The sequence below is a fragment of the Hyla sarda genome, chromosome 4 (assembly GCF_029499605.1).
Source record: "Hyla sarda isolate aHylSar1 chromosome 4, aHylSar1.hap1, whole genome shotgun sequence".
Classification (NCBI taxonomy): Eukaryota; Metazoa; Chordata; class Amphibia; order Anura; family Hylidae; genus Hyla; species Hyla sarda.
The window spans coordinates 316,374,970-316,402,833 of NC_079192.1; the positions used below are offsets into that span (position 1 = coordinate 316,374,970).

The window sequence follows — 27,864 nt, forward strand, 5'->3', positions numbered from 1 at the left end:
CCAAAGGCTGTCCGGGCATGCTGGGAGTTGTAGTTTTGCAACAGCTGGGGGTACCCTGCTTGGGAAAACACTGGTCTATGTAGAGGACAGGAGCTTCTTCAGGGTCCTGTACAGAACACACAGCGTCCTAAAAAAAGGAAAATGGAGCCGCCCTCACCTGGTGTCCAAAGGAGCAGCTAACCCTGGCACAGGTAAAGAGTACAGAAGATGTAACACCACCCTGTACTGTAGGGGGCGCTACCAGACACCCCGTCAGTGCATACGCTTCAGTAATACCGGGGTTTTACCAGTGAAATCCCCATTCTGATTGGTCGGTTCTTCCAGCCATTGACACGTTTCACAGATCTGGACTGTCATAGCATTGTATGTTGAGTCTGGTTTCAACTTACAATGGTCCAGAATAGACCATTGTATATTGAAACTATTGTATGTTGAGGCCATTGTAAGTTGAGGGATCACTGTATAAGAGCAGGCTAGATAGTCGTCAGTCTTAAGCGTTTTGTAATATAAGTACTGTATGTATGTGTGTATGTAGTGTTCTGCCATTTACTGTTCTCTGCCAGCAGGGCAGGAAACTGTTGATTTTGTTGTTATAGCCCTCGGGCTAACAAGATGGCATTTGATACATAAGTGATATCATTTTAAGTACTAACTGCTATTCAGGGGACTGACTAGACTGCCAAATGCTGTTCAAGTAAAGTGGTGGTGAGAGGCAAGCATTACCATCCCTCCTTACAGCGAAGCCTTGCTTTAGTCATGCAAAACACATTTGGCTAAAGAAGTTATTGAGCTGTAGTTTTTTTTGCAGCTGGGGAGGATTGGGTTTAGTAATTTAGAGTTTAAATGGGAATGTCTTTAAAGGGGTATTCCAGTATAAGAAAATGTATATGTTGCTGGGGTAAAAGAAATAGTGATCGTTACCTACCCCAGTCACCTGCAGCTCAGATTGTAGCTTTTTTGGCCCCCTGCTTTTTTTTTCCCTCCAAGATGAGATCTTAGCAGAACCTGCCTACTTAACCAGTCATTGGCCACAGTGGTGTCCTGTCTCTGGCGGGGATTGGCTGGGAGCAGAAAAAAGCACTAAGAAGAGACAAGCAGCTGGTGACCAGAAGGAGCCACAATGAGAGTTATGCAGGGACTGGGCTAGATAAGTATACTTTTTTTTTTAAACATTAGCCCCAGCAAGATATAAAACTTTCTTTTATATTCCCCATTATCGGTTGTTTAATTAGATGTAAGCTACTTTTGTTGACTTCCCTATTGTCTGCATTGACCAGTTTTGCCTTTACAGCGGCTCTTCACTGTAATTCCTATAATAATGGACGTTCTAGTCTTACAACAACTGGAGAGCTACGAGTTGGGGAATACTGGTCTATAACAGAAAGTACTGTGGACCCTGTTGGAACAATAGCGGCAACAGGTTGGGGCTGATGAGTATACTTTTTAATTCATTTTTTTTTTACCCCAGCCTGGCAACATTTAGCATGGCTAGCGATTGGGATTCTTATAAGTGCAGGCAGGGCCTGGCCTTAGTGCTGCAAAAAGTGATAGGTGCAGCCTGAGCACTTGCCACTAGCGCAGCATATAAGAGCAACCTAAAAATAATTATTTTAAATATAATAGACCACAGTTTCCATGCAGAGATGGAGTACAACCTTTTTCCCCAGAGACCTAGAAGTGACAAAAGGGATGCATACAGTCCTATCTATGTGTGCAATGTAGTGTATTATCCTCCTTTTTTTTTATTTTTTATTTTTTTTTTAACCCTTCAGTACAATAGAGCTGTCACTCACAATCCAAATGTTGATGCAATGACTCTGCTCATCCTGTACCTTTCTACACAGCAAAGGTGAAAATCGAGCTGCAGAAGCAAGAAACCATGAGCCGGTTTCCTCTGTTCCAGTTACTTGTGGACAAACAGACATTCTTAATATTTATGTGAATAGTCAAATGAAAATGGGAAAATAAATAATTTTCCAAAAAGTCGTTTATTTATAAATAGTCTTATTATTCAGTAGTTTTGAAGAAATAAACATATGTACCTGCTCATTTTTGACAGAATACCATATAAGAAGCCCTCCATGACAATTTCAATACATTAGATTGTTAGTAGTTAGCCCAAAAATACTTATTCTACTGAGGCTCAAATTACGCAACGCTTGTGAGTTGTGACACTGTGTCCCCAGCACTGACACTGCCAGGAGAAAGTAATAAGAACAAAGTCAAAAGACATGCTGTAGAACCTATTATTATTATTAAAAGGTTCATAGGGTCAAAGCCAGTTATTATGGGCCAGCATGTAACTGGGTGTCATGAGAGTTTCCATATATTAAAGTTCTCTGCAACTGACCTGGTCCACAAAGAAAACCTCCCTAAGATACTCTGCCTCTTTAATGGCCTTATTTATAAGACTTAGTCAAACTGAGGATGTGTAGATATAATTGGCAGACTCCAATGGTTCTCCATAAAGTATACCTGTTGTTAACCACATTTTTGTAATAATGTACATAAAACTATTATTTGCATATTTGTACTATACATTGATTAATTTTTTTAATATTTTTGGGTGAAAAAATGCTTTCCCTGCAGCTATTCCCTGTGTGTGTCTATGAGGAGTCAAAATACAGGAAGTGAGGGCGGGTCAAGCAGGGCTCTGTGCATGCTCCTGCTTGTCCTCGGTGCACAGAGCCCTGCTTGTCCTCGGTGCACAGAGCCCTGCTTGTCCTCGGTGCACAGAGCCCTGCTTGTCCTCGGTGCACAGAGCCCTGCTTGTCCTCGGTGCACAGAGCCCTGCTTGTCCTCGGTGCACAGAGCCCTGCTTGTCCTCGGTGCACAGAGCCCTGCTTGTCCTCGCCGCACAGAGCCCTGCTTGTCCTCGCCGCACAGAGCCCTGCTTGTCCTCGCCGCACAGAGCCCTGCTTGTCCTCGCCGCACAGACAGAGCCCTGCTTGTCCTCGCCGCACAGACAGAGCCCTGCTTGTCCTCGCCGCACAGACAGAGCCCTGCTTGTCCTCGCCGCACAGACAGAGCCCTGCTTGTCCTCGCCGCACAGACAGAGCCCTGCTTGTCCTCGCCGCACAGACAGAGCCCTGCTTGTCCTCGCCGCACAGACAGAGCCCTGCTTGTCCTCGCCGCACAGACAGAGCCCTGCTTGTCCTCGCCGCACAGACAGAGCCCTGCTTGTCCTCGCCGCACAGACAGAGCCCTGCTTGTCCTCGCCGCACAGACAGAGCCCTGCTTGTCCTCGCCGCACAGACAGAGCCCTGCTTGTCCTCGCCGCACAGACAGAGCCCTGCTTGTCCTCGCCGCACAGACAGAGCCCTGCTTGTCCTCGCCGCACAGACAGAGCCCTGCTTGTCCTCGCCGCACAGACAGAGCCCTGCTTGTCCTCGCCGCACAGACAGAGCCCTGCTTGTCCTCGCCGCACAGACAGAGCCCTGCTTGTCCTCGCCGCACAGACAGAGCCCTGCTTGTCCTCGCCGCACAGACAGAGCCCTGCTTGTCCTCGCCGCACAGACAGAGCCCTGCTTGTCCTCGCCGCACAGAGCCCTGCTTGTCCTCGCCGCACAGAGCCCTGCTTGTCCTCGCCGCACAGAGCCCTGCTTGTCCTCGCCGCACAGAGCCCTGCTTGTCCTCGCCGCACAGAGCCCTGCTTGTCCTCGCCGCACAGAGCCCTGCTTGTCCTCGCCGCACAGAGCCCTGCTTGTCCTCGCCGCACAGAGCCCTGCTTGTCCTCGCCGCACAGAGCCCTGCTTGTCCTCGCCGCACAGAGCCCTGCTTGTCCTCGCCGCACAGAGCCCTGCTTGTCCTCGCCGCACAGAGCCCTGCTTGTCCTCGCCGCACAGAGCCCTGCTTGTCCCCCCATACTTAGACATTACACGTATTACACATTTATTTAGACTCTTCATATAGACACACACAAGCAATAGCTGTAGGTACCAAAAATATACACATTTTTAACCAATGTATATTACAGATATACATATACAGTAATGGTATTATCTACATGATCTAAAACGTTTTTGTTAACTACAGGTACACTTTAAGGAGCATTCCCACAATTGTCTATTAACTCTTTTGAAGGCAAAATACAATTGTCATGTCAGTGTGGTCTGACCACAACCTATAAGCTTGGCTATTCATGCACGTGTCCAATACTACAAACTGCTCCTGCTGAGCTCATCTTCATCATCTAACCTGTAAGCAGGTAGTAAATGTTAATAAGGAAACCAATTTTATTGTTTTACAACTGACTGTACAAATACAGCTGGCACATTGCAGCAGAACATATCTATATTACATCCTTGGGTAAGGTTACAAAACTCCTGGTGCTACCACACAGTATACAGTCTAAAAAAAAAAATACACATATGCTTTTTCAAATGCAACAATTCTTCTTTCTTTATATAAGATTCATCAACATACAAGAATCCAACATGTTATAATCACCCAAGGGAGTCAAAGCGTCCGCTACATGTTATAGGGAGACATTACATGCTTCTTAGGATTCCATGTGCTCCTGCACCAGAGCTTTCATTTACAGCCGTCTCCATTCACTGCAGGTCTGATAGAAAGTCTGAAACTTTTCAGGGGCTATGCCCCCTTTCTCAAGCTTCATTACGCACAGTAAGTTTCAAAACACTTTATAGGTTGTACAGAACTGAAAATTGTCATTTGTTGTGTTTGCAGCATATTTACTGAAATCAAAAGCTATTTCAATCAAACTTTTTACAACATTTTAACTTTTAAACATTAACAGGTCAAGTTAGATTTTAACATAGATCCCTTTATTTGATAGCAGCTTCACAAGTCTTGCATCCATTGAACTTGTCAGTTTTTTGGACAGTTTCTGCTTGAATTTGTTTGCAAGATGTTAGAATAGCCTCCCAGAGCTGCTGTTTGGATGTAAACTGCCTCCCATCCTCATAGATCTTTTGCTTGAGGATGCTCCAAAGGTTCTCAATAGTAGGGATCGACTGATCGGCCGATATTCACGCTTCTGGACATTATCGGTATCAGCAATTACCTTGCCCCCATAGCCGCCATTGATGCAGAGGTATTCTATGCAGCATGAGATGGTGCATTGTCATGCATGGAGATGATTTTATTACGGAAAGCATAGTTCTTCCTTCTGTACTAGGGAAGAAAGTGGTCATTCAGAAACTCCACGTACTTTGCAGAGGTCATCTTTACACCTTCAGGGACCCTAAAGGGGCAGCTCTCTTCCCATGATTCTGTCCCAAAACATGACTCCACCACCGCCTTGCTGATGTCACAGCCTTGTTGGAACAGGGTGGCCGTCCACCAATCATCCACTATTCCATCCATCTGGACCATCCATGGTTGCACGGCATTCATCAGTAAACAGGACTGTTTGAAAATTAGTCTTCATGTATTTTTCTGCCCAATGCAGCCGTTTCTGCTTGTGAGCATTGGTTAGTGGTGGCTGAATAGAAGGTTTATGCACAGTTGCAAGACTCTGGAGGACTCTACACCTTGATGTCCGTGGGACTCCAGAGGCACCAGCAGCTTCAAATATCTGTTTGCTGCTATGTAATGGTCTTTTAGCAGCTGCTCTCTTGATTCCGATACATGGATCTGGCAGAAATGTTCCTCAATTTGCCTTTATTTGCTCAAACCCGTCTGTGCTCTGAATCAGCCACAAAACTCTTAATAGCGCGATGATCACGCTTAAAGGGGTACTCCTAAGAGAGTCTCCTAGGACTGTATCCACCTTTTCCAGCCCACCGGAGCACCTGAAAGCTGAACTAATTTATGCAGGCTAAAGTCCGCAAACGCCGAGCCGCAAGGTTCGGGATAAATAGAATCACTGTAACTTCGCTCATCTCTAATCACGGGTGTCCGAGATTGTTTTCAGTGATCAAAAGAGCCCTAAGACACAGTGCCAAACTGAAACCAAAATATTTAGATTGTAGATTGTTGGGGGGAAAAGACACAGATGGTTGTATCTTTTCATTATTTCAGCAAACACTCCTTTTGATATTGAATCTGAGTGCATTCCCTGTATTTCATTTTTCCTTTCTTTTTTTTATACTACACATTCGATTTGTTTCTCTTTTTAACTTCATGCTATTTTCCCTGTCAACATTAGGTGTCACTGTACCCATTGTAAGTCTGACAAATTCCAGCTAAAACTATTCTCATGAAAAATATAAAATATATTTGCAGCAATGAGTGATGTATTCCATTTTGAGCTCTTACAGAGTATTTTTGCATGTAAAAGCTATTTCAATCTTAATCATGTTTGCTGTGAAAAAAGAAGACCCTCTGCAAAGCTTGCTTTAATCCCTATGCTATTTTTGGCAGCAATACACAACACCAACTTGTTGGGAAGTAACAGGTTTAGCAGTCTGATGAGTAAAGAAGTGTCATACCAAAAACCAATCTTGTATAGGACATCCCCATTTTTTGGGCCGGTAATGCTATAAGGAGGTTGTTACTTGCTAGGATTTTTTGCAGGTTTTGCCTTATTTAGTACTTGAATGTGATCTTTCATAAACCTATTTTAAGATATGTTATCATAAAGAGGCCTGTGGAAAATGAAAGAAGCAATCTGATTGGTTGCTATGGGCGACTGCACCCCTCTTCCTCTGCACAGGTTTTGATAAATCTCCCCCAATATATTTATAAAGGGAATTACTCCCAGGCAACACTTCTCTCCTATTCACTGTTAATCCTATGGTTCCCCCATACAAGTAGCATATATGTCATACATTTGTGTAACTGTAATAATTTAAATTGTTGCTATCATAAAAAAAATGTCGTTGAGGTGTGATCTTTTTAATCGGTCAGGGTCTGACCCCCCCCCCCCCCCCCATTGTCACTATAGCAATCCAACAGAAGCATGCAGCTGAGCCCTTTTCTCTCCTCACTTCAGGAGACTGGCTCCATAGAATCCTCCACTTGCAGTGAGGAGAGAAAATTGCTTAGCCACACGTTTCTTCCGGTTCATTTTTGTTATTGGTCTCTATGGTATGTCAACATTTTGTTATATATCTCAATGGGGGAGATTTATCAAAACCTATGCAGAGGAAGAGTTGCCCAGGTACCCATAGCAGCCAATCAGCTCGCTTCTTTCATTTTTAACAAGGCCTCTGCAAAATGAAAGAAGGAATCTGATTGCTTGCTATGGGCAACTGGGCAACATTTCCTTTACACAGGTTTTGATAAATCTCCCTCAATGTGTGTGTATATTCCAGCATCACGTCCAAACGGCTAAAGATATTAACATGAAACTTGGCACACGTTACTTATATGTCAACAACAAACATAGGATAGGTGATTTAACCCTTACTCACCCCCATTTGCCAGGGTCAGGGTTTTTGTTTAAAGTCCCATACAAGTCTATGGTAAATATATGTTACTACATAACTTTCAAACGGCTGGAAATATTTTGATAATACTTGGTCACATGTTACTTCTATGTCCACATAAAATATAGGATATTTAATTTAACCCTTAACTATCCCCATTTGTGAGGGTCGGGGTTTTTGTTTAACCCCTTAAGGACACATGACGTACTGGAACGTCATGTGTCCACTCCCGATCTATAACGCGGGGCCACGGCGTGGCCCCGCGTCATAGCGGTTCGGGCCCGGCCTCTAACAACGGCCGGGACCCGTGGCTAATAGCGCGCGGCATTGATCGCTGTGCCGCGCGCTATTAACCCTTTAGACGCGGCGTTCAAAGTTGAACGCCGCGTCTAAAGTGAAACCGAAAGCATGCCGGCTAGCTCAGTGGGATGTTCGGGATAGCCGCGGTGAAATCGCGGCATCCCGAACAGCTGACAGGACAGCGGGAGGGCCCCTACCTGCCTCCTCGCTGTCCGATCGCCGAATGACTGCTCAGTGCCTGAGATCCAGGCATGAGCAGTCATGCGGCAGAATCATCGATCACTGGTTTCTTATGAGAAACCAGTGATCAATGTAAAAGATCAATGTGTGCAGTGTTATAGGTCCCTATGGGACCTATAACACTGCAAAAAAAAAGTGCAAAAAAAAAGTGAATAAACATCATTTAACCCCTTCCCTATTAAAAGTTTGAATCACCCCCCTTTTCCCATAAAAGAAAAAACACAGTGTAAATAAAAATAAACATAAATGGTATCGCCGCGTGCGGAAATGTCCGAATTATAAAAATATATCGTTAATTAAACCGCACGGTCAATGGCGTGCGCGCAAAAAAATTCCAAAGTCCAAAATAGTGCATTTTTGGTCACTTTTTATATCATGAAAAAATGAATAAAAAGCGATCAATAAGTCCTATCAATGCAAAAATGATACCGTTAAAAACTTCAGATCACGGCGCAAAAAATGAGCCCTCATACCGCCCCATACACGGAAAAATAAAAAAGTTATAGAGGTCAGAAGATGACAATTTTAAACGTATAAATTTTTCTGCATGAAGTTATGATTTTTTCCAGAAGTGCGACAAATTCAAACCTGTATAAGTAGGGTATCATTTTAATCATATGGACCTACAGAATAAAGGTAAGGTGTCATTTTTACCGAAAAATGTACTACGTAGAAACGGAAGCCCCCAAAAGTTACAAAATGGCGTTTTTTTTTTTCAATTTTGTCTCACAATGATTTTTTTTCCCGTTTCACCGTAGATTTTTGGGCACAATGACTGACGTCATTACAAAGTAGAATTGGTGGTGCAAAAAATAAGCCATCATATGGATTTTTAGGTGCAAAATTGAAAGAGTTATGATTTTTTAAAGGCAAGGAGCAAAAAACGAAAATGCAAAAACGGAAAAACCCCCGGTCCTTAAGGGGTTAAAGGGGTAGTCCCGTGGTGAAAAACGTATCCCCTATCCTAAGAATAGGGGATAAGTTTGAGATCGCGGGGGGTCCGACCGCTGGGGCCCCCTGCGATCTCTCTGTACGGGGCCCCGGCTCTCCGGCCAGATAGCGGGTGTCGACCCCCGCACGAAGCGGCGGCCGACACGCCCCCTCAATACATCTCTATGGCAGAGCCGGAGATTGCCGAAGGCAGCGCTTCGGCTCTGCCATAGAGTTGTATTGAGGGGGCGTGTCGGCCGGCGCTTCGTGCGGAGGTTGACACGCCCCCTTCCCGCGGGCTGTCGGGGCCCCGTACAGGAGATCGCAGGGGGCCCCAGCGGTCGGACCCCCCGCGATCTGCAACTTATCCCCTAGCCTTAGGATATGTGTTCCCCACTGGGTCACCACTGGACTACTCCTTTAAAGTCCCATGCAAATCAAGGGGAAATGTCTGTTCCCACATAACTTCCGTACGGCTGAAGATATTTCAATACCTGGTACACATATTACAGGACGGGATGGGAGGTCGGGACAGGAGGTCAGTTAACCTTTTACATATCCTGTAAGTAAGTGTACTTATTTCTTTAAAAAAAAAAAAAAAATCCTAGTTTGTGTCTAATCTTAAGGACCAAGCCAGTTTTGGGCTCAAAGGGGTTTGCACTAAATTGTTGTGTACAGGTTGAAGATGCCATAAAGATGAGATAACTACCTTGATCTCCTCACACATCACTTCTGATGGATGTGGTAGGAGATTGGAGCAGGTGGCTATATTTTTTTTTTCCCCCCATTTTTGGCAGCCTCAAACCAAAAAAACTATTTTATGGTATTGTATAATTTTGGGGCTTGTGTAAGTTAAAGGGGTATTCCAGGCCAAAACTTTTTTATATATCAACTGGCTCCGGAAAGTTAAACAGATTTGTAAATTACTTCTATTAAAAAATCTTAATCCTTCCAATAGTTATTAGCTTCTGAAGTTGAGTTGTTGTTTTCTGTCTAACTGTTCTCTGGTGACTCACGTCACTATGGGGATATTCTCCCATCATGCACAGCTCCCGGGACGTGACATCATCATTGAGCAAAAACACAAAGGGAGCCAGCACTGGATGACCACTGGGGATGTGCCCGTAATCCACCCGAACGCCAAAGACGGGTACACTTCACACTCTCTCAAAAGGAAACAGCAGCAATCGCCAGGTCCAGTGTAGTAGCAAACTGATGTTTATTGCATCAATAACAGCAACGTTTCGGCTAAAAGAGAGCCTTTCTCAAGCATGCTTGAGAAAGGCTCACTTTTAGACGAAACGTTGCTGTTATTGATGCAATAAACATCAGTTTGCTACTACACTGGACCTGGCGATTGCTGCTGTTTCCTTTGGAGAGAGTATCATCATTGAGCAGTTAGAAAACTTCAGAAGCTAATAACTATTGGAAGGATTAAGATTTTTTAATAGAAGTAATTTACAAATCTGTTAAACTTTCCGGAGCCAGTTGAGATATATATATATATATATATATATATATATATATATATATATATACATATATATATACATATATATAAAAAGGTTTTGCCTGGAATACCCCTTTAAATATGTATGCATTAAAAAACATGTCCTTTTTTCTTTAACTCTTTATGCCATTTACCATAATTGACATTACATATTTGTATGGTTTGATAGGAATACTGTCATTTATGATATTACACAAATATGCCTGTGTGCATATATTTTATATAAAAATGTTTGACATGTCAAAAGCGATAAGCACAGCTGTGCACTTCAATCCCTGGTTTACCATCTGTCCTAATTCATTGCAGGAAATGAGCTCCATTGTTCAGAGGAGTAAGTGAGGGTAATGGGCTCTATTGGACGGGGCGGGGTTTTTTGATCGTGGACGCAGATGAAAACCGGGGGAGGGGTGTGTGTGTGTTGGTGGCAGCGCTGACGCAGATGAAGACCGGCCAGACACACACACACAGGGGATGGGGATGTGCCTCCATCAAGTCTTGTGTGAAGTCTTCTGGCATTTAGCGCTGCCTGCCCGAAGCAGGGCTAAATGCCTGAAGAAATCACATGCCCGGCACCCGGAACTGCATGTGTCGGGCGATACAAATTACACATCCTTGGTGCGGGCCACAAAATTTTGTTGCGGCCTATGGGCCGGGAGTTTGAGACCGCTATGTATGAACATAGCCTAAGTGCATGAAGCCCATCACCTGCAAAGAGTAGGTGGAAATTTATGAAAACCTGTGTGCCTATAGCACCTAATCAGATTACATAGTTACATAGTTACATAGTTAGTACGGTCGAAAAAAGACATATGTCCATCAAGTTCAACCAGGGAATTAAGGGGTAGGGGTGTGGCGCGATATTGGGGAAGGGATGGGATTTTATATTTCATCATAAGCATTAAGCAGATTGCTGCTTTTATTTTTAGAAAGGCCTCTGATAATGAAAAAGAAGGGTTCTAGACCAGTGTTTCCCAACCAGGGTGCCTCCAGATGTTGCAAAACTACAACTCCCAGCATGGCCGGACAGACAAAGGCTGTCCGGGCATGATGGGAGTTGTAGTTTTGAAACACCTGTAGGTACCCTGGTTGGGAAACAAACTGCACCACTCTTCTTCTACACAGGTTTTGATAAATCCTCCCTATAATCTGCAGTGGATTCTGTGGGGGACATGTATCAAAGATTTTACCCCTGTTTTGTGTGTATTTTTTTGCGCAAAATTTTGCGCTAGCCCTTTTTTTGCGCATTTTTTTGCGCACGTTTTGGTAGAGCATGTCCTCCAGATGTGGCTGAATCGGGATACCTTGGAGTGACATCTATAGTACACATGGATTTATTAACTGCGTACTTTTCCTTTACACCAAAAATTTTGCCGCAAGAGCTGTTTTTTTTTGCGCAAATATAAGCCATCTTGGACTTAACGTAGCAAGATGCTCTAAATCATCGATTCTATTTTCCAAAGAGTGGATTGAGGAGATTACTATATTTACCCGCAATATATGAAGCTCATTGCACTTGATTGATAAATTTAGAGCTTCTGCACATAATTTAGAATTCGGGAAAAGGGGAAAACTGCTTCTACCATACACAAATAATGATACATGTCCCCCTGTATGTGTAAACCATAATAGTAGAATAGTGGTTGTGCACTGCATGGTCATCTTTGCTGGGGCAGGGTCAGAGACATTCTTTACTGATAACTGGTATAAGAATACCCAATTGTCATTATATTCATACATTTCATAGGGAAGAAGATTAAGCAGAGTTCTAAGAAAATTTGTTCCAGCATTATTGATTTATGGGAAATGTAGGTATGGCCCCCTCTAGAGTGGGAGACGCTCTGTGCAGCGGCTAGTAGATCAGAGAGGAGGGGACCCGCCTTTATTCACAATTCTGTCATAGGGAACTTCATCATCTCCAGCTCTGAAGAAATGGGTTGCCGCTCATGTCTGCAGCATTGATCATTGTATTAATCACACCCAGTATTATGGATGTAAGTTCTATTACTCGCTCATGTCACATACTTACAATGAGAACAGATAATCGTGGCTTCTCGTGTTCCCATGTGCAGTTTGTTTCATGGTTTTCAAGGCTGCTGTCAGATTCTCTCTAAAATGTGTTCAATCAATCATCACAGACAAATCCCCTCAGGTATACAATACAATAACAGCCCAGCAGACTCTTGGACATCTTCATAACAATGAATGCATTCATGATAGTATGCTGATAGAATTTGTATCTGTGGATCTAGTAGCAATCTATGTATTTTAGTTTTTTTTTTTATATTTAGTGACTACGTTTTATAATACAGCTCTTTAATGGATACATTATGGGTTTCACATACAGCATTTTTATTTAGAAAAATGGCATATTTTTATTTATTTATTTGCTAAAAAAGTTATCACTTATCCACATTTACAGAATAGGGGATAAGTGTTGGATTGAGGGGGATATATGATCACAGGGAATCTCAAAAATGGCACCTAAACCTTAGTTTTGAATAAAGTGACAAGTGGTGTCACAGAACCATTCATTGTCTATGGGAGTGCCAGTAGTGTACGGAGCACTGTGATTGGCTGTCTCTGACACTCTCTTAGACTATAAATAGCATGGCTACATGGTGAAGTTGTTTAGTAGCCCTTTTAAAATTTATGCTCTGGGCATGTAGAAGATTTATGAAGCTGCCTAAAGGAAATGTTCTCTCTGTTGCCCATAGCAACCAATCACCGCTCAACATCCATGATATATAGTGCTCTTGAAAAGTGAGATCTGTGCTGTGGGCAACAGACAGCCTTTTTTAGATGCTCCATGGGACTTTTATATGATGTCAAAGAATGCATGTCAAAAAATGTCTAAAAAAAAATAAAATTAATGCCTTTTTAAGAAGCCAAGTTAAAGGCCACAGCAAGACTACAATGCAGTTCTACTAATGTGTAATACTAAGTTACGGTATACTTGTTTCTCAGACTGTCTTATAAATCTGACCATCTTTAGACGGTCTGGTTCACTTATTAGTTGGCTTACTTTGTGCCAAAATGTTGGTGCAATATTTGGAGCAAAAAGGTGCAAAAGTTTCTCAAACAAATAATGACTGCATTACAAGAGATGTGCGCCAGGTTTTGGTGAAAATTGCCCCCAAAATCTGGTACACTTGCAGCAGTAAATCTACTACTATGTGAGATGGTAGCGTAAGGGTGAGTGAAAAAAACGAGTGAATCTGGTTGCTACACCTCTGCTCTTTCTTTGCACCTTGCACCAAAGTATAGTGCTTCTCTTCATTGAGGCCGTTCCGCACAATATGGGGAGCCTACTACTTTCTCAAAACCTGTGCAGAGGGAAAACGGACAAGTTGCCCATAGCAACCAATAAGATTTCTTCTTTCATATTTTAGTTGCCTTTAAAAATAAAAATAAAATTAAAGAAGTGATCTGATTGGTTGCTATGGGAAACTGGTCCACATTTTTCCTCTGCACAGGTTTTGACAAAACTCCCCCTATGTGAATACATATGCCAGTTAGACTAATAGGCTGCATCCAGCTAGACTCATAGGCTGACGGTTATCAAAGGAGTCTAGTGTAGTTGTGTTTCTCCACCCTTTTTTTGACAGTGGTTTTGACATGCACACAACAAATTTATCAAAAAGTCAAAAGAACAATGATAAATTTGATGTGTTACCAGTACTTTGTACATTTCCGTAGTGTTGTTGTTTTTCTTAGGTCTCCTTTTAGATGGTGTGGATTTGTGCCTCGATTTTACTCTTTGTGCTAATTTTACTAGTCGCAAATAATAAATATGTGACCACTGCGTAGTGAAAAGGATAAATGGTTTTCTGCAATACAACATTGTGAAGGATGTCTATTTGAAGTGTCACACAAAAGGCACAAAAAACTCTCACTTCGCCTAAGCTACGCCAAATATAGACAACAAAACAGCTCTAAGTGCAATGATAAATGTCCCCCATACTGTGTATTATTTATTAATGTCTTCTTTTTATTCTTTTAGTATCCTACCCCTTTAGAGAAAAATGTAACTGCAATCACAACTGTGGAAGAGCAAATAGGTAAGCATTTATATCAGTAGACTCTACAGCAAGCAAGCTATATAGACAAACTATAACTAGACCACCAAGGACGTTATTTGTATTATTTGCTATTTCATCTAGAACTTTAGTTCATATGTATAGCAGATCTGTAAGCTTCAGTTAAAATACATAGCATGTTCTAACTAATCTAGCTCTTAAAGAGTGGAGTCCTTTTAAATAGGATCGGCAAAGAAGATCAAGTAAGATTAAAGGGGTACTCTGCCCCTAGACATCTTATCCCCTATCCAAAAGATAGGGGATAAGATGTCTGATCGTGGGGATCCCGCAACTGGCACCCATGATCTCTGTGCAGCACCCGGCGTTTGTTAAGAACGGGGGTCGTGATGTCATGGCCACGCCCCCTCGTGATGTCACACCACACCCCCTCAATGTAAGTCTATGGGAGGGGGCATGCCACACCCCCTCCCATAGACTTGCATTGAGGGGGCATGGCTTGACGTCACGAGGGGGGGTGACTTAACATCACGAACCCCCTGCTGCCCGCTCCAAGCATTTGGAACAAAATGTTCCGAACGCTGAGCCAGCAGGGTACCCCTTTAATATGGGTTCCAGTCTATAACTAATTGTAGCCACAAATGTGTATAGGTAGCTGCAACCCGACAATAGGGACAATAGTATTACTGCCAGACGAGTACTAGTGTGAAAAAGGTTGTGTATCCCATACAACCTGCGAACAATTGTATAAACTGGGGGTACACTTTCCTCAAGTCTGGGCTTGATTGTCACCAATAAATGGGTGTATATAAAATATATGTAAAAAATGATGTAGATCCAATGAATTAATTTAAAACAATTTATTTTTACAATGATAGTGCTTGTGGTGTCCTTTGTAGGGCCCTTACATCGGACTCGCCACGATAAACAAGGTAGTGAATGTATAAAATATTCATACAATTAAATAAAATAAATTAAATTAAATAGACATTATAATTAAATTTATATATAAAAAAAGTGCTGGTATCCCAGTGATTACAAATATCTTATAGTCTGAGTAGCCATGTCTCTGTATAGCTCGTATCTGGTCAGGATACTGCATGCGGCAGCTTGTTGGTAAGGGGTTAAAATCAATGCGCTCTGCGGCGCTGGGGTTTTCTTGTGTGTATCCCACTCTATCCTGGCAGCACAGGGATAGAGATTGGTGAGTGGGATATAGATAGTCTCTTAATTATAATCCTGTGGGTGCATGAGGCTGCGTTCTGCAGCGCTGGAGGCCCTTCAAATGTGGACCACTCTACCCCGGCGGCACCGGGAAAGTTTTGAGTGGATTTGGCACACTGTACCTCTTACCAGCAATGTCCTGGAGCCTGGTTGCCGTAAAAAAGGTTTTCGCCGGGGAGACGTTCGCTGGCAGGCGGGATGTGTACAACCCAGAAGCGTGCTCTGGTAAATTTCTTGCAATTAGGTGAATGATGGTAAAGATCGTCGGGCTTGCCAATACTGGGGTACAGGTGATAGAGGCTAGACGCGTTTCGAGGTACTCATCTACTTCTTTTTCAATAGCAAGCATGCTGCCGCATGCAGTATCCTGACCACATATGAGCTATACAGAGACATCGCTACTCAGTCTATAAGATATTTGTAATCAACCATACAAGGCACGATCTCCGTGCATACATCTATAAGCGCTATAGACTATTTGCCACACTGGGATACCAGCACGTTTTTACACTGAATATTATATGTCTTATTTTATTTAATTGTATGAATATCTTATACATTCACTACCTTGCTTATCGTGGGGAGTCCGATGTAAGGGCCCTACAAAGGACACCACAAGCACTATCATTGTAATAATTGTTTTACATTAATTCACTGGATCTACATGATTTTTTACATATATTTTATATACACCCATTTATTGGTGACAATCGAGCCCAGACTTGAGGAAAGTGTACCCCCACTATAACTAATTGTGATGCAAACATTATTACAAAGTTTCAATGTACTTCTGAAATCAAGATATATATGTTCTTCAGCAAGCAATGTGTCTCTGTAAAAGGCAATCGTATGTGTGATGATAGGGAAGAAGATTTAATGCTAACTGCTTTACATTTCTCTCTCTCTAAAAAAAAAAAAAAAAAAAATAAACAGATCCAGCAACAGGCATTGTTTATAGGCGAAGAATAGCAACCTGCAACAATGTCGTTCCGTCCTTTCTGCGAAAGGTAATTCTGTTTTCTATCTATCTAATCTTTGCCACAAGCACGTCCTTGTGAACAACTTAAGTACAAAATATGGAGAATTTTATAAAGAATTAGTTCCCTCGGGAAATGTATAAAGCTAGTGTGCTTTTGGTCCATAGTAAACATTAGAGGGTACCAGTGAAGAGATGCATTCTACAATGGGAAGTACAGCTGCCAAGGCAAGCGTATGGCACCCAGTGAATTCCGAGCACAATCCCATTTTTAATGCGGATATGTTAGCATATGTGTGTAAATGAATATAAATACCGTAAATAACTAAACATAGCATAAAATCGTCAGCTTATGCATTACATGTGAGCATACCATAATAGTACTCGTGCACAGAATTCTCTGAGCGAAATATGTTCGCTTTGGCAATCTGACAACCCAGCATGAACTGCGTCTCTTTACACCCTATGTGAAGAACTGGCCGGAGTGTAACTTTGCAGGTACCCTTTAAATAAATTAAAGTCCTAATACATTTGGAAGCACTACTACAATATATTATAAACATCTTATAAAAAGTTTTACACATTTTCTCCATAACAGATTGGGCCTGCAGAGCCGCTATTTTGTTAGGGAAAAAGTCAATGGTCTCTACCAGTTTTATACAGATTTGTAATAGCACTCCCATAGAAGTGCACAGAGCCTTTTATGTAAATCTATATAATTCAAATGTCATGAAGAGACAGATATGGGGGACTTAAAGGGGTACTCCGGTGAAAACCCTTTTTTTTTTAAATCAACTGGTGCCAGAAAGTTAAAGGGGTTCTCCGGGGCTTACTCATCTTATCCCCTATCCGGGGACTGATTAAAACGGGGAGTCGCGTGCGTGATCGCGGGCGTCCCCAGCTGCGGGACTCCCGCGATCAGGCATCTTATCCCCTATCCTTTGGATAGGGGATAAGATGTGTAAGCACCGGAGAACCCCTTTAAACAGATTTGTAAATTACTTCTATTAAAAAATCTTAATCCTTCCTGTACTTATTAGCTGCTGAATACTACAGCGGAAATTCTTTTCTTTTTGAAACACAGAACTGTCTGCTGACATCACGAGCACAGTGCTCTCTGCTGACATCTCTGTCCATTTTAGGAACTGTCCAGAACAGCATATGTTTGCTATGGGGATTTCCTTTTACCCTGGACAGTTCCTAAAGATGGACAGAGAGCACTGTGCTCGTGATGTCAGCAGACAGTTCTGTGTTTCAAAAAGAAAAGAATTTCCGCTGTAGTATTCAGCAGCTAATAAGTACAGGAAGGATTGAGATTTTTTAATAGAAGTAATTTACAAATCTGTTTAACTTTCTGGCACCAGTTGATTTTAGGGAAAAAAAAGTTTTTCACCAGATTACCCCTTTAATCAAGGCTTGAAAATGCAAGAAAATCTACTAAAAAGTTGTAGATTTTTGCATGGCACTTCAAATTTTTGTTGTGCATTAAAAAAAAAAAAATAAATAAATAAATAAAAAAGGCAAGTGCAAAAAAAAATGACTTGTTTATGCAAGCATTGATAAATTTCACCCATAGTTTTAAATTTCATTGGACATCACTGTGCATCAGTCCCCCTAGTGATAACAGGTAGTCGCTGGGGGATGTGCTCAGTGAAAAGGAGCAGTCCGTCTGGAACTTCACCTTCAGACGTATATGTGTGTACTAGACGTGTTGTGTAGTGGTGACCAGCAGATTTACCTGTGTAAATAGCAAAGCTATAAAATGGAAAATACAATGTGCAGGCATACAATTTCTGTTTGACTTTTTCTTTCATGCATCATCAGTCCAGAGAGAGTGGATTTTCAAGGTAGGAGAATTGTGCTGCCCCCAGTTGCCGAGTTCTGCCTGTCCATGTCTTGCATGCAACAGTTGGCAAAGGGGATCTTGTGAAATCCATCTTTTTAAATAGGCTATAACCAGCTGGAAGCAACTCCAAATGAATCATGGAATGGGCAGATAATTTACTTAGCTTTTAGCAGTAAAGGGAATCAGACTAGGGACTAAGCAGTTTGCATAAATCTTTAAACATTTGCATGACCTCACTATCATTTGTTAAGGTCATTGAGTGCATATGAATACCAAGCACAACAGCAGTCGGTCAGCTTTCATCATTGCTTAACTATTAATCCTCGAGTCTAATTACAAGGATGAATACAGATTCTTTTTTCCACATCTCGTATTTCATCAGGTCATACACAGAAACAATTTGCATTTAGAAAGTGCCTTTCATCCAGACAGTGTAACAAAGCGTCTGATTATTTTATTTGAGAAATATATAAATTGGTAAAGAATGAAGTGATGTGCATGCATTGTGCAGAGGAATAATGATATACCTATAAACATCCCAGGATGTTTCCTGTCCACTGGGACTTCATAGGGACTTTAATTGTTACACACTCGGGTAAAGTGTGTTAAAAGCTCAACATTATGGATATCCTTGGTAATAAGGATCCTATAAAAGTGCTAATACAAGAAATTATAAAATATATTATAAGTAATAATATATATAATGTGTGTGTGTGTCTTTTGCCAGAAAGTTAAACAGATTTGTAAATCACTTATATTAAAAAAATCTTAATCCTTCCAGTACTTTTTAGGGACTGTATACTAAAGAGAAATCCAAAAAAGAAATGCATTTCCTCTGATGTCATGACCACAGTGCTCTCTGCTGACCTCTGCTGTCCATTTTAGGAACTGTCCAGAGCAGGAGAAAATCCCCATAGCAAACATATGCTACTCTGGACAGTTCCTAAAATGGACAGCAGAGGTCAGCAGAGAGCACTGTGGTCATGACATCAGAGAAAATGCATTTCTTTTTTGGATTTCTCTTTAGTATACAGCCCCTAAAAAGTACTGGAAGGATTAAGATTTTTTTAATAGAAGTGATTTACAAATCTGTTTAACTTTCTGGCACCAGTTGATTTAAAAAAAAAAAAAAAAAAAAAAAAAAAAGGTTTTCCACGGGAGTACCCTTTTAACCTCTTCAGGACGCAGGGCGTATGGATACGCCCTGCATTCCGAGTCCTTAAGGACCGAGGGCGTATCCATACGCCCGTGGGAAATCCGGTCCCCACCGCTAGCCGGTTGGGGACCGGAGCCGGATGCCTGCTGAAATCATTCAGCAGGCATCCCGGCACATCACCCAGCACACCCCCCCATGTCGGCGATCGGAGAAAATCGCATGTCAATTCAGACATGCGATTTTCTCCAATTCCGGGCTGATCGGGTCTCTGGTGACCCGATCACCTGGAAAATAGGGCTGATCGGAGTTGTCAGCAACACTCCCGATCAGCCTAAAGGATTGGAGTGAGATCGCAAAGCTGCGATCTACTCCTATCCCCTGCCATTACTCAGAACGGAGTTCTGACCAATGGCAGCGCAGGACAGGGGGTTGCCATGGCAACCCCCGTTCTGCCCGCCCCTGGATGTCGAGGGGCTCTGGGAAGAAGATGGAGGACGTACCTGCAGGAGAAGATGCCTGGGGACCTGGGATCTTCGCTGGAGCCTGCAGGATCCTGATCAGGTAGGGAATCGACAGTGGGGGGGGGGGGGGGGAATTGAAAGTGAAAGTAAATCGATCTTTACTGTGGCAACCACTAGGGGGGCCAAACTGCAACTCCCAGCATGCCCAGAGAGCCAAAGGCTGTCTGGGCATGCTGGGAGTTGTAGTTTTGCAACATCTGGAGGGTCACAGTTTGGAGACCACTGTTACAGTGGTGCCCAAACAGTAGCCCTCCAGATGTTGCCAAACTACAACTCTCAGCATGCCTCGACTGCCCAGGCATGCTGGGAGTTGTAGTTCTGTAACATCTGTCCCTTCAGATTTAGCAATTTTCATGACATTTTTGAAAATTGCTGCTCTACTTTGAAGCCCTCTAATTTTTTTAAAAAGCAAAAGTATGTCCATTTTATGATGCCAACATAAAGTGGACATATTTGTTTGTGAAGAAAAATTAAATTTATTTGGAATATCCATTTTCCTTACAATTAGAGAGCTTCAAAGTTAGAAAAATGCAAAATTTTCAAAATTTTCATGAAATTTTGGGATTTTTCACCAAAAAAGGATGCAATTAACGCCGAAAATTTACCACCAAAATAAAGTAGAATATGTCACGAAAAAACAATCTCAGAATCAGAATATTCGGTAAAAGCGTTTTCGCGTTATTAATTCGTAAAGTGACGGTGGTCAGAATTGCGAAAAAGGGCTCAGTCCTTAAGGTGAAAAAGGGCTGCGTCCTTAAGGGGTTAAATACAGACTGTAAAATCTTCACAAAAATTTGGGTGAGACGTATTCAGAAGGTTGTAAAATTCATTATTGGAGACGAACAGAAAGGCTTCATCTCAGGGAGAAATATTTATACAAACATACAAAGAACCTTCCTGAATATGCAGGTTCTGTCGATAGACGCTAATAAGGCTTTTAACAGGATGGAGTGGGGCTTCTTAGATCAGGTAGTGGAAGAAATTAATTTAGGGGAAATTATACAGCAGGCAATAAAAGTAACTTATAGCTCTCAAAGCGCTAAGATCAAAATAAATGAGGAATATACAGGAAGCTTCACCTTGTATCGTGGCATCAGGCAAGGCTGTCCATTATCCCCCATACTCTTCGCGATAGCGATTGAACCTCTGGTACAAATGGTCAGATCCACAGAGATATTTGAAGGTTTTGGAGTTAACGGATGCAGAGATAGCAAAATTTATATCCCAATAAGTAATATAGCAATATTAAAAACTAATGATAGTCTAGAATATTTGGGAGTTAAAATCTAAAACAAAAATAAAGATTTTACCCGACTGAAGTTAGTATAGGCACTGGCAAAATACAGGGGAAAATAAATATATGGAACAAGCTCCTCCTTGCAGTAGCAGATAACACATTATTGCTAAAAATGTTGCTTCTTCCAATACTGTTAAATTTCCTAAGAGCAGCCCCATTATTGATAAATAATAAATATTTTAAAGGCACAGAAAAATAAATGAACTTATATGGGGCCGCAAACGTGTCAGAATAAAACTGAAATTTCTGAATTCCCCGGTAAAAATGGGTGGTATGAGTATTCCCAATTTCCGATACTAGTACATATTGGCACAACTGAACCTACTTCCTATAGAAGGTAACCTGATTAAATATTTGTTAGTGGGCTTTATGGAAAAAGGGGTAAAAGTGCATTTAAAGAAAGAAGAAACCCAAGATGGGAAATATGTAAACACGAATTGTTGGATTATTTGTTTAGTGCACAGTTAGGGGTTAAGAAAGGATTAGGAAAAATGTATTGGTTTTTGGTTAACTACACAATGGGGGGAGGGTGAACCAAAGAGTAGGTTAACTCCTTAAGGACGTAGGGCGTACCTGTACGCCCGGTCCCGGTGTGTAAAAAGGGGTCACGCCGTGACCCCGCATCACACCCGGTCGGTCCCGGCTGCTAATCATAGCCGGGACCCTGGGCTAACAGCGCGCGGTATCGATCGTTGTGCCGCGCGCTGTTAACCCTTCAGACGCGGCAATCAAAGTTGACCGCCGCGCCTGAAAGCGAAAGTAAACACTTCCCAGCAGCTATAAAATCACGATGTTCCGATCAGCTGGGACGCAAGCGGAGGTCTCCTTACCTGTCTCCGCGGCGTCTGATCGTCGATTGATTGTTCCAGACCTGAGCTACAGGCTTGAGCAATCGAGCCCCTATCTCACTATGGCTCGGCTTTGCAGGGATCAGCATAGGAGATCAGTGTGTGCAGTGTTATAGGTCCCTATGGGAGCTATAACACTGCAAAAAAAAGTGGAAAAATTTTTTAACAAAGGTCATTTAACCCCTTCCCTAATAAGTTTGAATCACCCCCCCCCCCCTTTTCCCATAAAAAAAAACTGTATAAATAAAAATAAACATATGTGGTATCGCCATGTGCGGAAATGTCCGATCTATAAAACTATATCTTTAATTAAATCGCAAGGTCAATGGCGTGCGCGCAAAAAAATTCCAAATTCCAAAATAGTGTATTTTTGCTCACTTTTTATTTCATGAAAAAATGAATAAAAAGTGATCAAAAAGTCCAATCAATACAAAAATGGTATCTTTAAAAACTTCAGAACACGGTGCAAAAAATGAGCCCACATACCGGCCGGTACGCAGAAAAATTTAAAAGTTATAGGGGTTAGAGGATGCCAATTTTTAACATATAAATTCCTTCATGTAGTTATGATTTTTTTCCGAAGTACGACAATATCCAACCTATATAAGCAGGGTATCATTTTAACCCTATGGACCTTCAGAATAAATATAAGGCGTAATTTTTACCAAAAAATGAACTGTGTAGAAACGGAAGCCCCCAAAAGTTACAAAATGACATTTTTTTTCTTCAATTTTGTCGCAGAATGAATTTTTTTTCCGTTTCTCTGTGGATTTTTGGGTGAAATGACTAATGTCACTGCAAAGTAGAATTGGTGGCGCAAGAATTAAGCCATCATATGGATTTTTAGGTGCAAAATTGAAAGCGTTATGATTTTTAGAAGGTGATGAGGAAAAAATGAAAATGCAAAAACGGAAAAACCCTGCGTCCTTAAGGGATTAAAATGGGAACAGGAAATTAGGGAAATGAAGCAAGAGGCTCCTATTACACAGGTATACCCCTTAGTCAGGGGTCCAGACCATGGCTGTGTGCCTTATCATTTAATTTCATGTTAATTCCAAAATTGTGGGGGAAGCATAGAATTTTCCTTTTAGTTGCACAATAGGATTTGCTCTTAATATTCCATGTACATCATAACCTAGGCCTTGGCAGGAAAGTGGTTAAATAAGTGTGGGTGAATCTGGGAGTATGGCTCAGTTACCTTGTGATTAAGCAGAAGCAGAAAATACTTACAATTTTCTACCCAAGCTAACATTTACTTGCTTGAAGCAATTTTTCTCATGGCTGACAGGCCAATTCATTTTAAGTGTTATTAATTTTCCGGGGAGATCTGCATGTTGTATGTAATGCATAAATGTCATTTCTTCCCATGAGCCTTTACATTAAAGCATTTTCGCACAATAGAGTAGCAGACTAAAGGCATCTGTTTAATAATTGTTACAGCTTTATTTCTGCTATGGTTGGTATGAAGCTAACCATTGTTTTATAGAAAAGGACCTGGCTTGACCAGTAAAGGGCAGTACAATGAGTGGGAACTTTTCAGAGTAAAACTGCAGGGTATTTCAATAAACTTCAGTACTTTGTGATAAAGACCTTGAAAATCAATGTGCTCAATATGTTTTAATGGCGCACATTTATCACTGTACGTCTCCAGGCTTTTGAACTCGCCATTATATTGTTTGGGCTTGTTTTTTTTTATAACTCCTTTTGTGTAGTGCACATCATCATTCCACAGGCTTTGGTAAATGTTGTACATGTACACATAGCTTTTCATGTGAATTCTGCTTTTTCTTTTTGAAGTGCTTCAGAAATCCAATGATAACAATAAAACATCCATTTAGATGTAAAAACTTTATATATTTAAGGAACAACTGGAAAATACAAGCATTTATGCGAACTAGATATTTTTTCCCCTTGAAACTTTTTTTTAATTTACATCTACTTCAAAAGTCTCCATTGTTCAAATATATTGTAGGAGCAAAACAAAAAACAATAATGGCTTCGGGTGCATGCACACCACATTTTTGCTATATTGTTTCCATATACGGTTTCAAGTTAAAAACCGTATGGAACTGTATGCATTGACTTAACATTGTAAACCGTATGTCAAACGCATCATCTGGTTTAGTCCGTTTTGCATCATATACGGTTTTGTCCGTTTTTGTTTACCCGTACCCAAAACCGTAGTCTACCACGTTTTCTGGTCCGGGTGAAAAACTGTATTAAACCGTATACGTTTTTTGTTTTTTTTAACATGGGCGTGATTGGGAACCGTACAGAACTGTATATCCATACAATTCCAACCGGTTTTCACCATACAGTTTTGGACTTTGCACAGTTTTTTTAATTGGAATTTCAATCAAACAAGTGAAACTTTATTCAAAATGGAGTTAAAAACATATACGTTTTTTTCTTTAAAAAAACGGATGCAACCAGACATCGTTTTTCATCCAAAAATCAGAGACTGGAACTGTATTGCAAAAATGTGGTGTGCATGCAGTCGTGCACCCTTAGCCGTAACCCTTACATGCCAAACAAGAAAAGCACTGAACAGACCTTATTGACTTTGATTAGTTGGGTTTCTAATATGGTATCTGCCATTTTTGATACTGGACACCCCTTTACAGCTGTACCTGATCTGTACATTTAGTTTCCTGATTTTTGGTACTTCTGGGTCTCTTAAAAAGAATCTGTCATCAGTGTCACCTGCACTAACCTGTTGGTACAGACAAATAATGCAGGTAACACTAATCATGATAATAATACTTACCTGTACCCGCTACATGCTCTCCCCCTAGCTTCCTCTCTGTCTTCCTTTCCGGTACCGGTTTGGAGCATGGGCGACGCTTAATGACGTCAGTGCTGCTCTTTGCTTGCAGCGGCAACCGGCAGAGAAGTGCAGCAGTGGTGATGTCAAGAAGCTCTGCCCATGGCTCAAGTTGGCCCCAGAACGAGAAATAAGAAGGAAGATAGCGGGAGAACCAGAGCACTGTATGTTTCCTGGCTTTTGAACTTGCAATTCGTTTGTTGGGCTTGTATTTTATAACTCCTTTTGTGTAGTGCACATCATCATTTCACAGGCTTTGGTAAAACTTTCACATGTACACATAGCTTTTCTTGTGAATTCAGCTTTTTCCTTTTTTTGGGGGGGGAGAAATCCAATGATAACAATAAAACATCCATAGGATTTACTACTGATGCACCAGAATGTGGGTGTATCAGTAGAAAATCTGCAACATTAAGCCCATTTATTAAAACTTTTAAGCTAAAAAAAACCTGTCCTTGTTAACCTTCGTAACAAATTGCAGTGCCGTTTGCGTTTTTCCAGCAGCTTAAAACATTACAACTAAATTCCGGTTGCTTTAGTCAACAAGGCTACTTTTTTTTTTTTTTTTTGTCTGATATTTTTGATACATGAGGCCTCTACTGAGTGGTCCACATTGCATTAAACACTTTGCTTTCAGGGTGTATAGTTGCTCACAGGTTCATGAAGTATTTGAACATGCTTAGCCTGTCTTACAACAGTACCTGATGCAAGCCTAATTCCTTTCCAGTGATCCACAGAACACATTTCTAGTGTAATGGTTGATGGATTTATCAGGGCACCCTTGATTGTTTTGCAGTGATTTGTTGTGTTTATGGCTTTTCTGCTTTTCTAATGCACATTTGAACCCAGTTTCAGTGGCACAAAGCACATATAGGCGGAGATTTATCAGAACTTGTGCAAGGCAGAAATGGAGCATTTGCTCATAGCAATCTATTATGTCATAGCTTTCATTTAAAAAACATTTTTTTTTCAGTTTTGATAAGTCTCCCCTATGGCTATCTTGTATTACAGGTAGATGGAAACAAGAAACTGTATTTGAATCTTGTTTTGTTTATTCACAGTGGAGCATCCTTAAGATAGCAAATATATATCTAGAAGAAGAGTCATGGCTGGACATGAAAACGCATGTGATGAATCTAAAGAGTCGATGCTTAACATGGGCCCAATATGCATCAATGAGTGAAGAATCTGTGTATCGGGAAAGCAAACATAATTCCAATTGGTAAGAAACATATGTGAACTGGTGATGCAGAAGTATTATAGGAGCAAGACCTGCAGTGCTTGTCTAGTTATGCTACCAGCGGCTATAGCTCTAAGCAGTGTTGTTTGCAATAATAGGTTTTCAATTACTAGTAATTATTATTGACTGTTCAGAAATGCAGTTTTAGTAAATGCTGTTTACTGCAGGCAAAAGAGATTGAACTGGCTACTACTAAAAAAGAACACCTCGCCAGGACACATTTTAAATAACTTAGGCCATATACAACATGTCAATAAAGAATTAATGTAAAGGAGGCTAAAAGTGCCCAATGTTCAGTCATTAAACTGAACTTTGAGAAATACCTTACACCTGCTTTATATGGCTAATCAGACAGCTAGTTTGCCTAGTGTAAGGTAGGTCTTGTCAACCACCTTTGGCCTATAAACAATGGGGAATGTAAACTTGTAGTCTACTTTAATACAATGCCATTTGTTAGAAGGTTCCATTGACAATAGATTGGCCAAAAAAGTTCCCCCATTGATCATATATATTGTGTGGAAAAACCTGACAATAAGTATTCATTTTCTCTGCTAAATCACCATGCTTTGGCGGTAGTAACATACGTTTAACATCCGAGATAACTGTTTTCCCAGCAGTTTAACATATTAGAGGCAGGGTCAATAGTGACAGTGGCATCTAAGGAATAAAAAAAAGAAAGAGTTCCCTATAGGGAAGGACAGGCAGGGATTGTCCTCGGTGCCCAGAGCCCTGCTTGTCCTCGGTGCCCAGAGCCCTGCTTGTCCTCGGTGCCCAGAGCCCTGCTTGTCCTCGGTGCCCAGAGCCCTGCTTGTCCTCGGTGCCCAGAGCCCTGCTTGTCCTCGGTGCCCAGAGCCCTGCTTGTCCTCGGTGCCCAGAGCCCTGCTTGTCCTCGGTGCCCAGAGCCCTGCTTGTCCTCGGTGCCCAGAGCCCTGCTTGTCCTCGGTGCCCAGAGCCCTGCTTGTCCTCGGTGCCCAGAGCCCTGCTTGTCCTCGGTGCCCAGAGCCCTGCTTGTCCTCGGTGCCCAGAGCCCTGCTTGTCCTCGGTGCCCAGAGCCCTGCTTGTCCTCGGTGCCCAGAGCCCTGCTTGTCCTCGGTGCCCAGAGCCCTGCTTGTCCTCGGTGCCCAGAGCCCTGCTTGTCCTCGGTGCCCAGAGCCCTGCTTGTCCTCGGTGCCCAGAGCCCTGCTTGTCCTCGGTGCCCAGAGCCCTGCTTGTCCTCGGTGCCCAGAGCCCTGCTTGTCCTCGGTGCCCAGAGCCCTGCTTGTCCTCGGTGCCCAGAGCCCTGCTTGTCCTCGGTGCCCAGAGCCCTGCTTGTCCTCGGTGCCCAGAGCCCTGCTTGTCCTCGGTGCCCAGAGCCCTGCTTGTCCTCGGTGCCCAGAGCCCTGCTTGTCCTCGGTGCCCAGAGCCCTGCTTGTCCTCGGTGCCCAGAGCCCTGCTTGTCCTCGGTGCCCAGAGCCCTGCTTGTCCTCGGTGCCCAGAGCCCTGCTTGTCCTCGGTGCCCAGAGCATTCCAGATCCAAAATCCAGAAGGTTCTACTCAATTTCCAAGGCCTGTGTTTACCAAGGGACTCCAATAGGTTCAATTTTT

General features: G+C 42.1%; 1 protein-coding gene across 1 annotated transcript in view; it reads left to right on the top strand.

Moving 5' to 3' along the window:
- Positions 1-27,864, top strand: part of PRELID2 (PRELI domain containing 2) — a 121,212-nt gene that overhangs the window by 20,133 nt on the left and 73,215 nt on the right. The window contains exons 2-4 of the mRNA XM_056574891.1: positions 14,315-14,372; positions 16,506-16,579; positions 26,102-26,262. Of these exons, the coding sequence (XP_056430866.1) occupies positions 14,315-14,372; positions 16,506-16,579; positions 26,102-26,262 (293 nt within the window). The remainder of the gene's footprint in view (positions 1-14,314; positions 14,373-16,505; positions 16,580-26,101; positions 26,263-27,864) is intronic.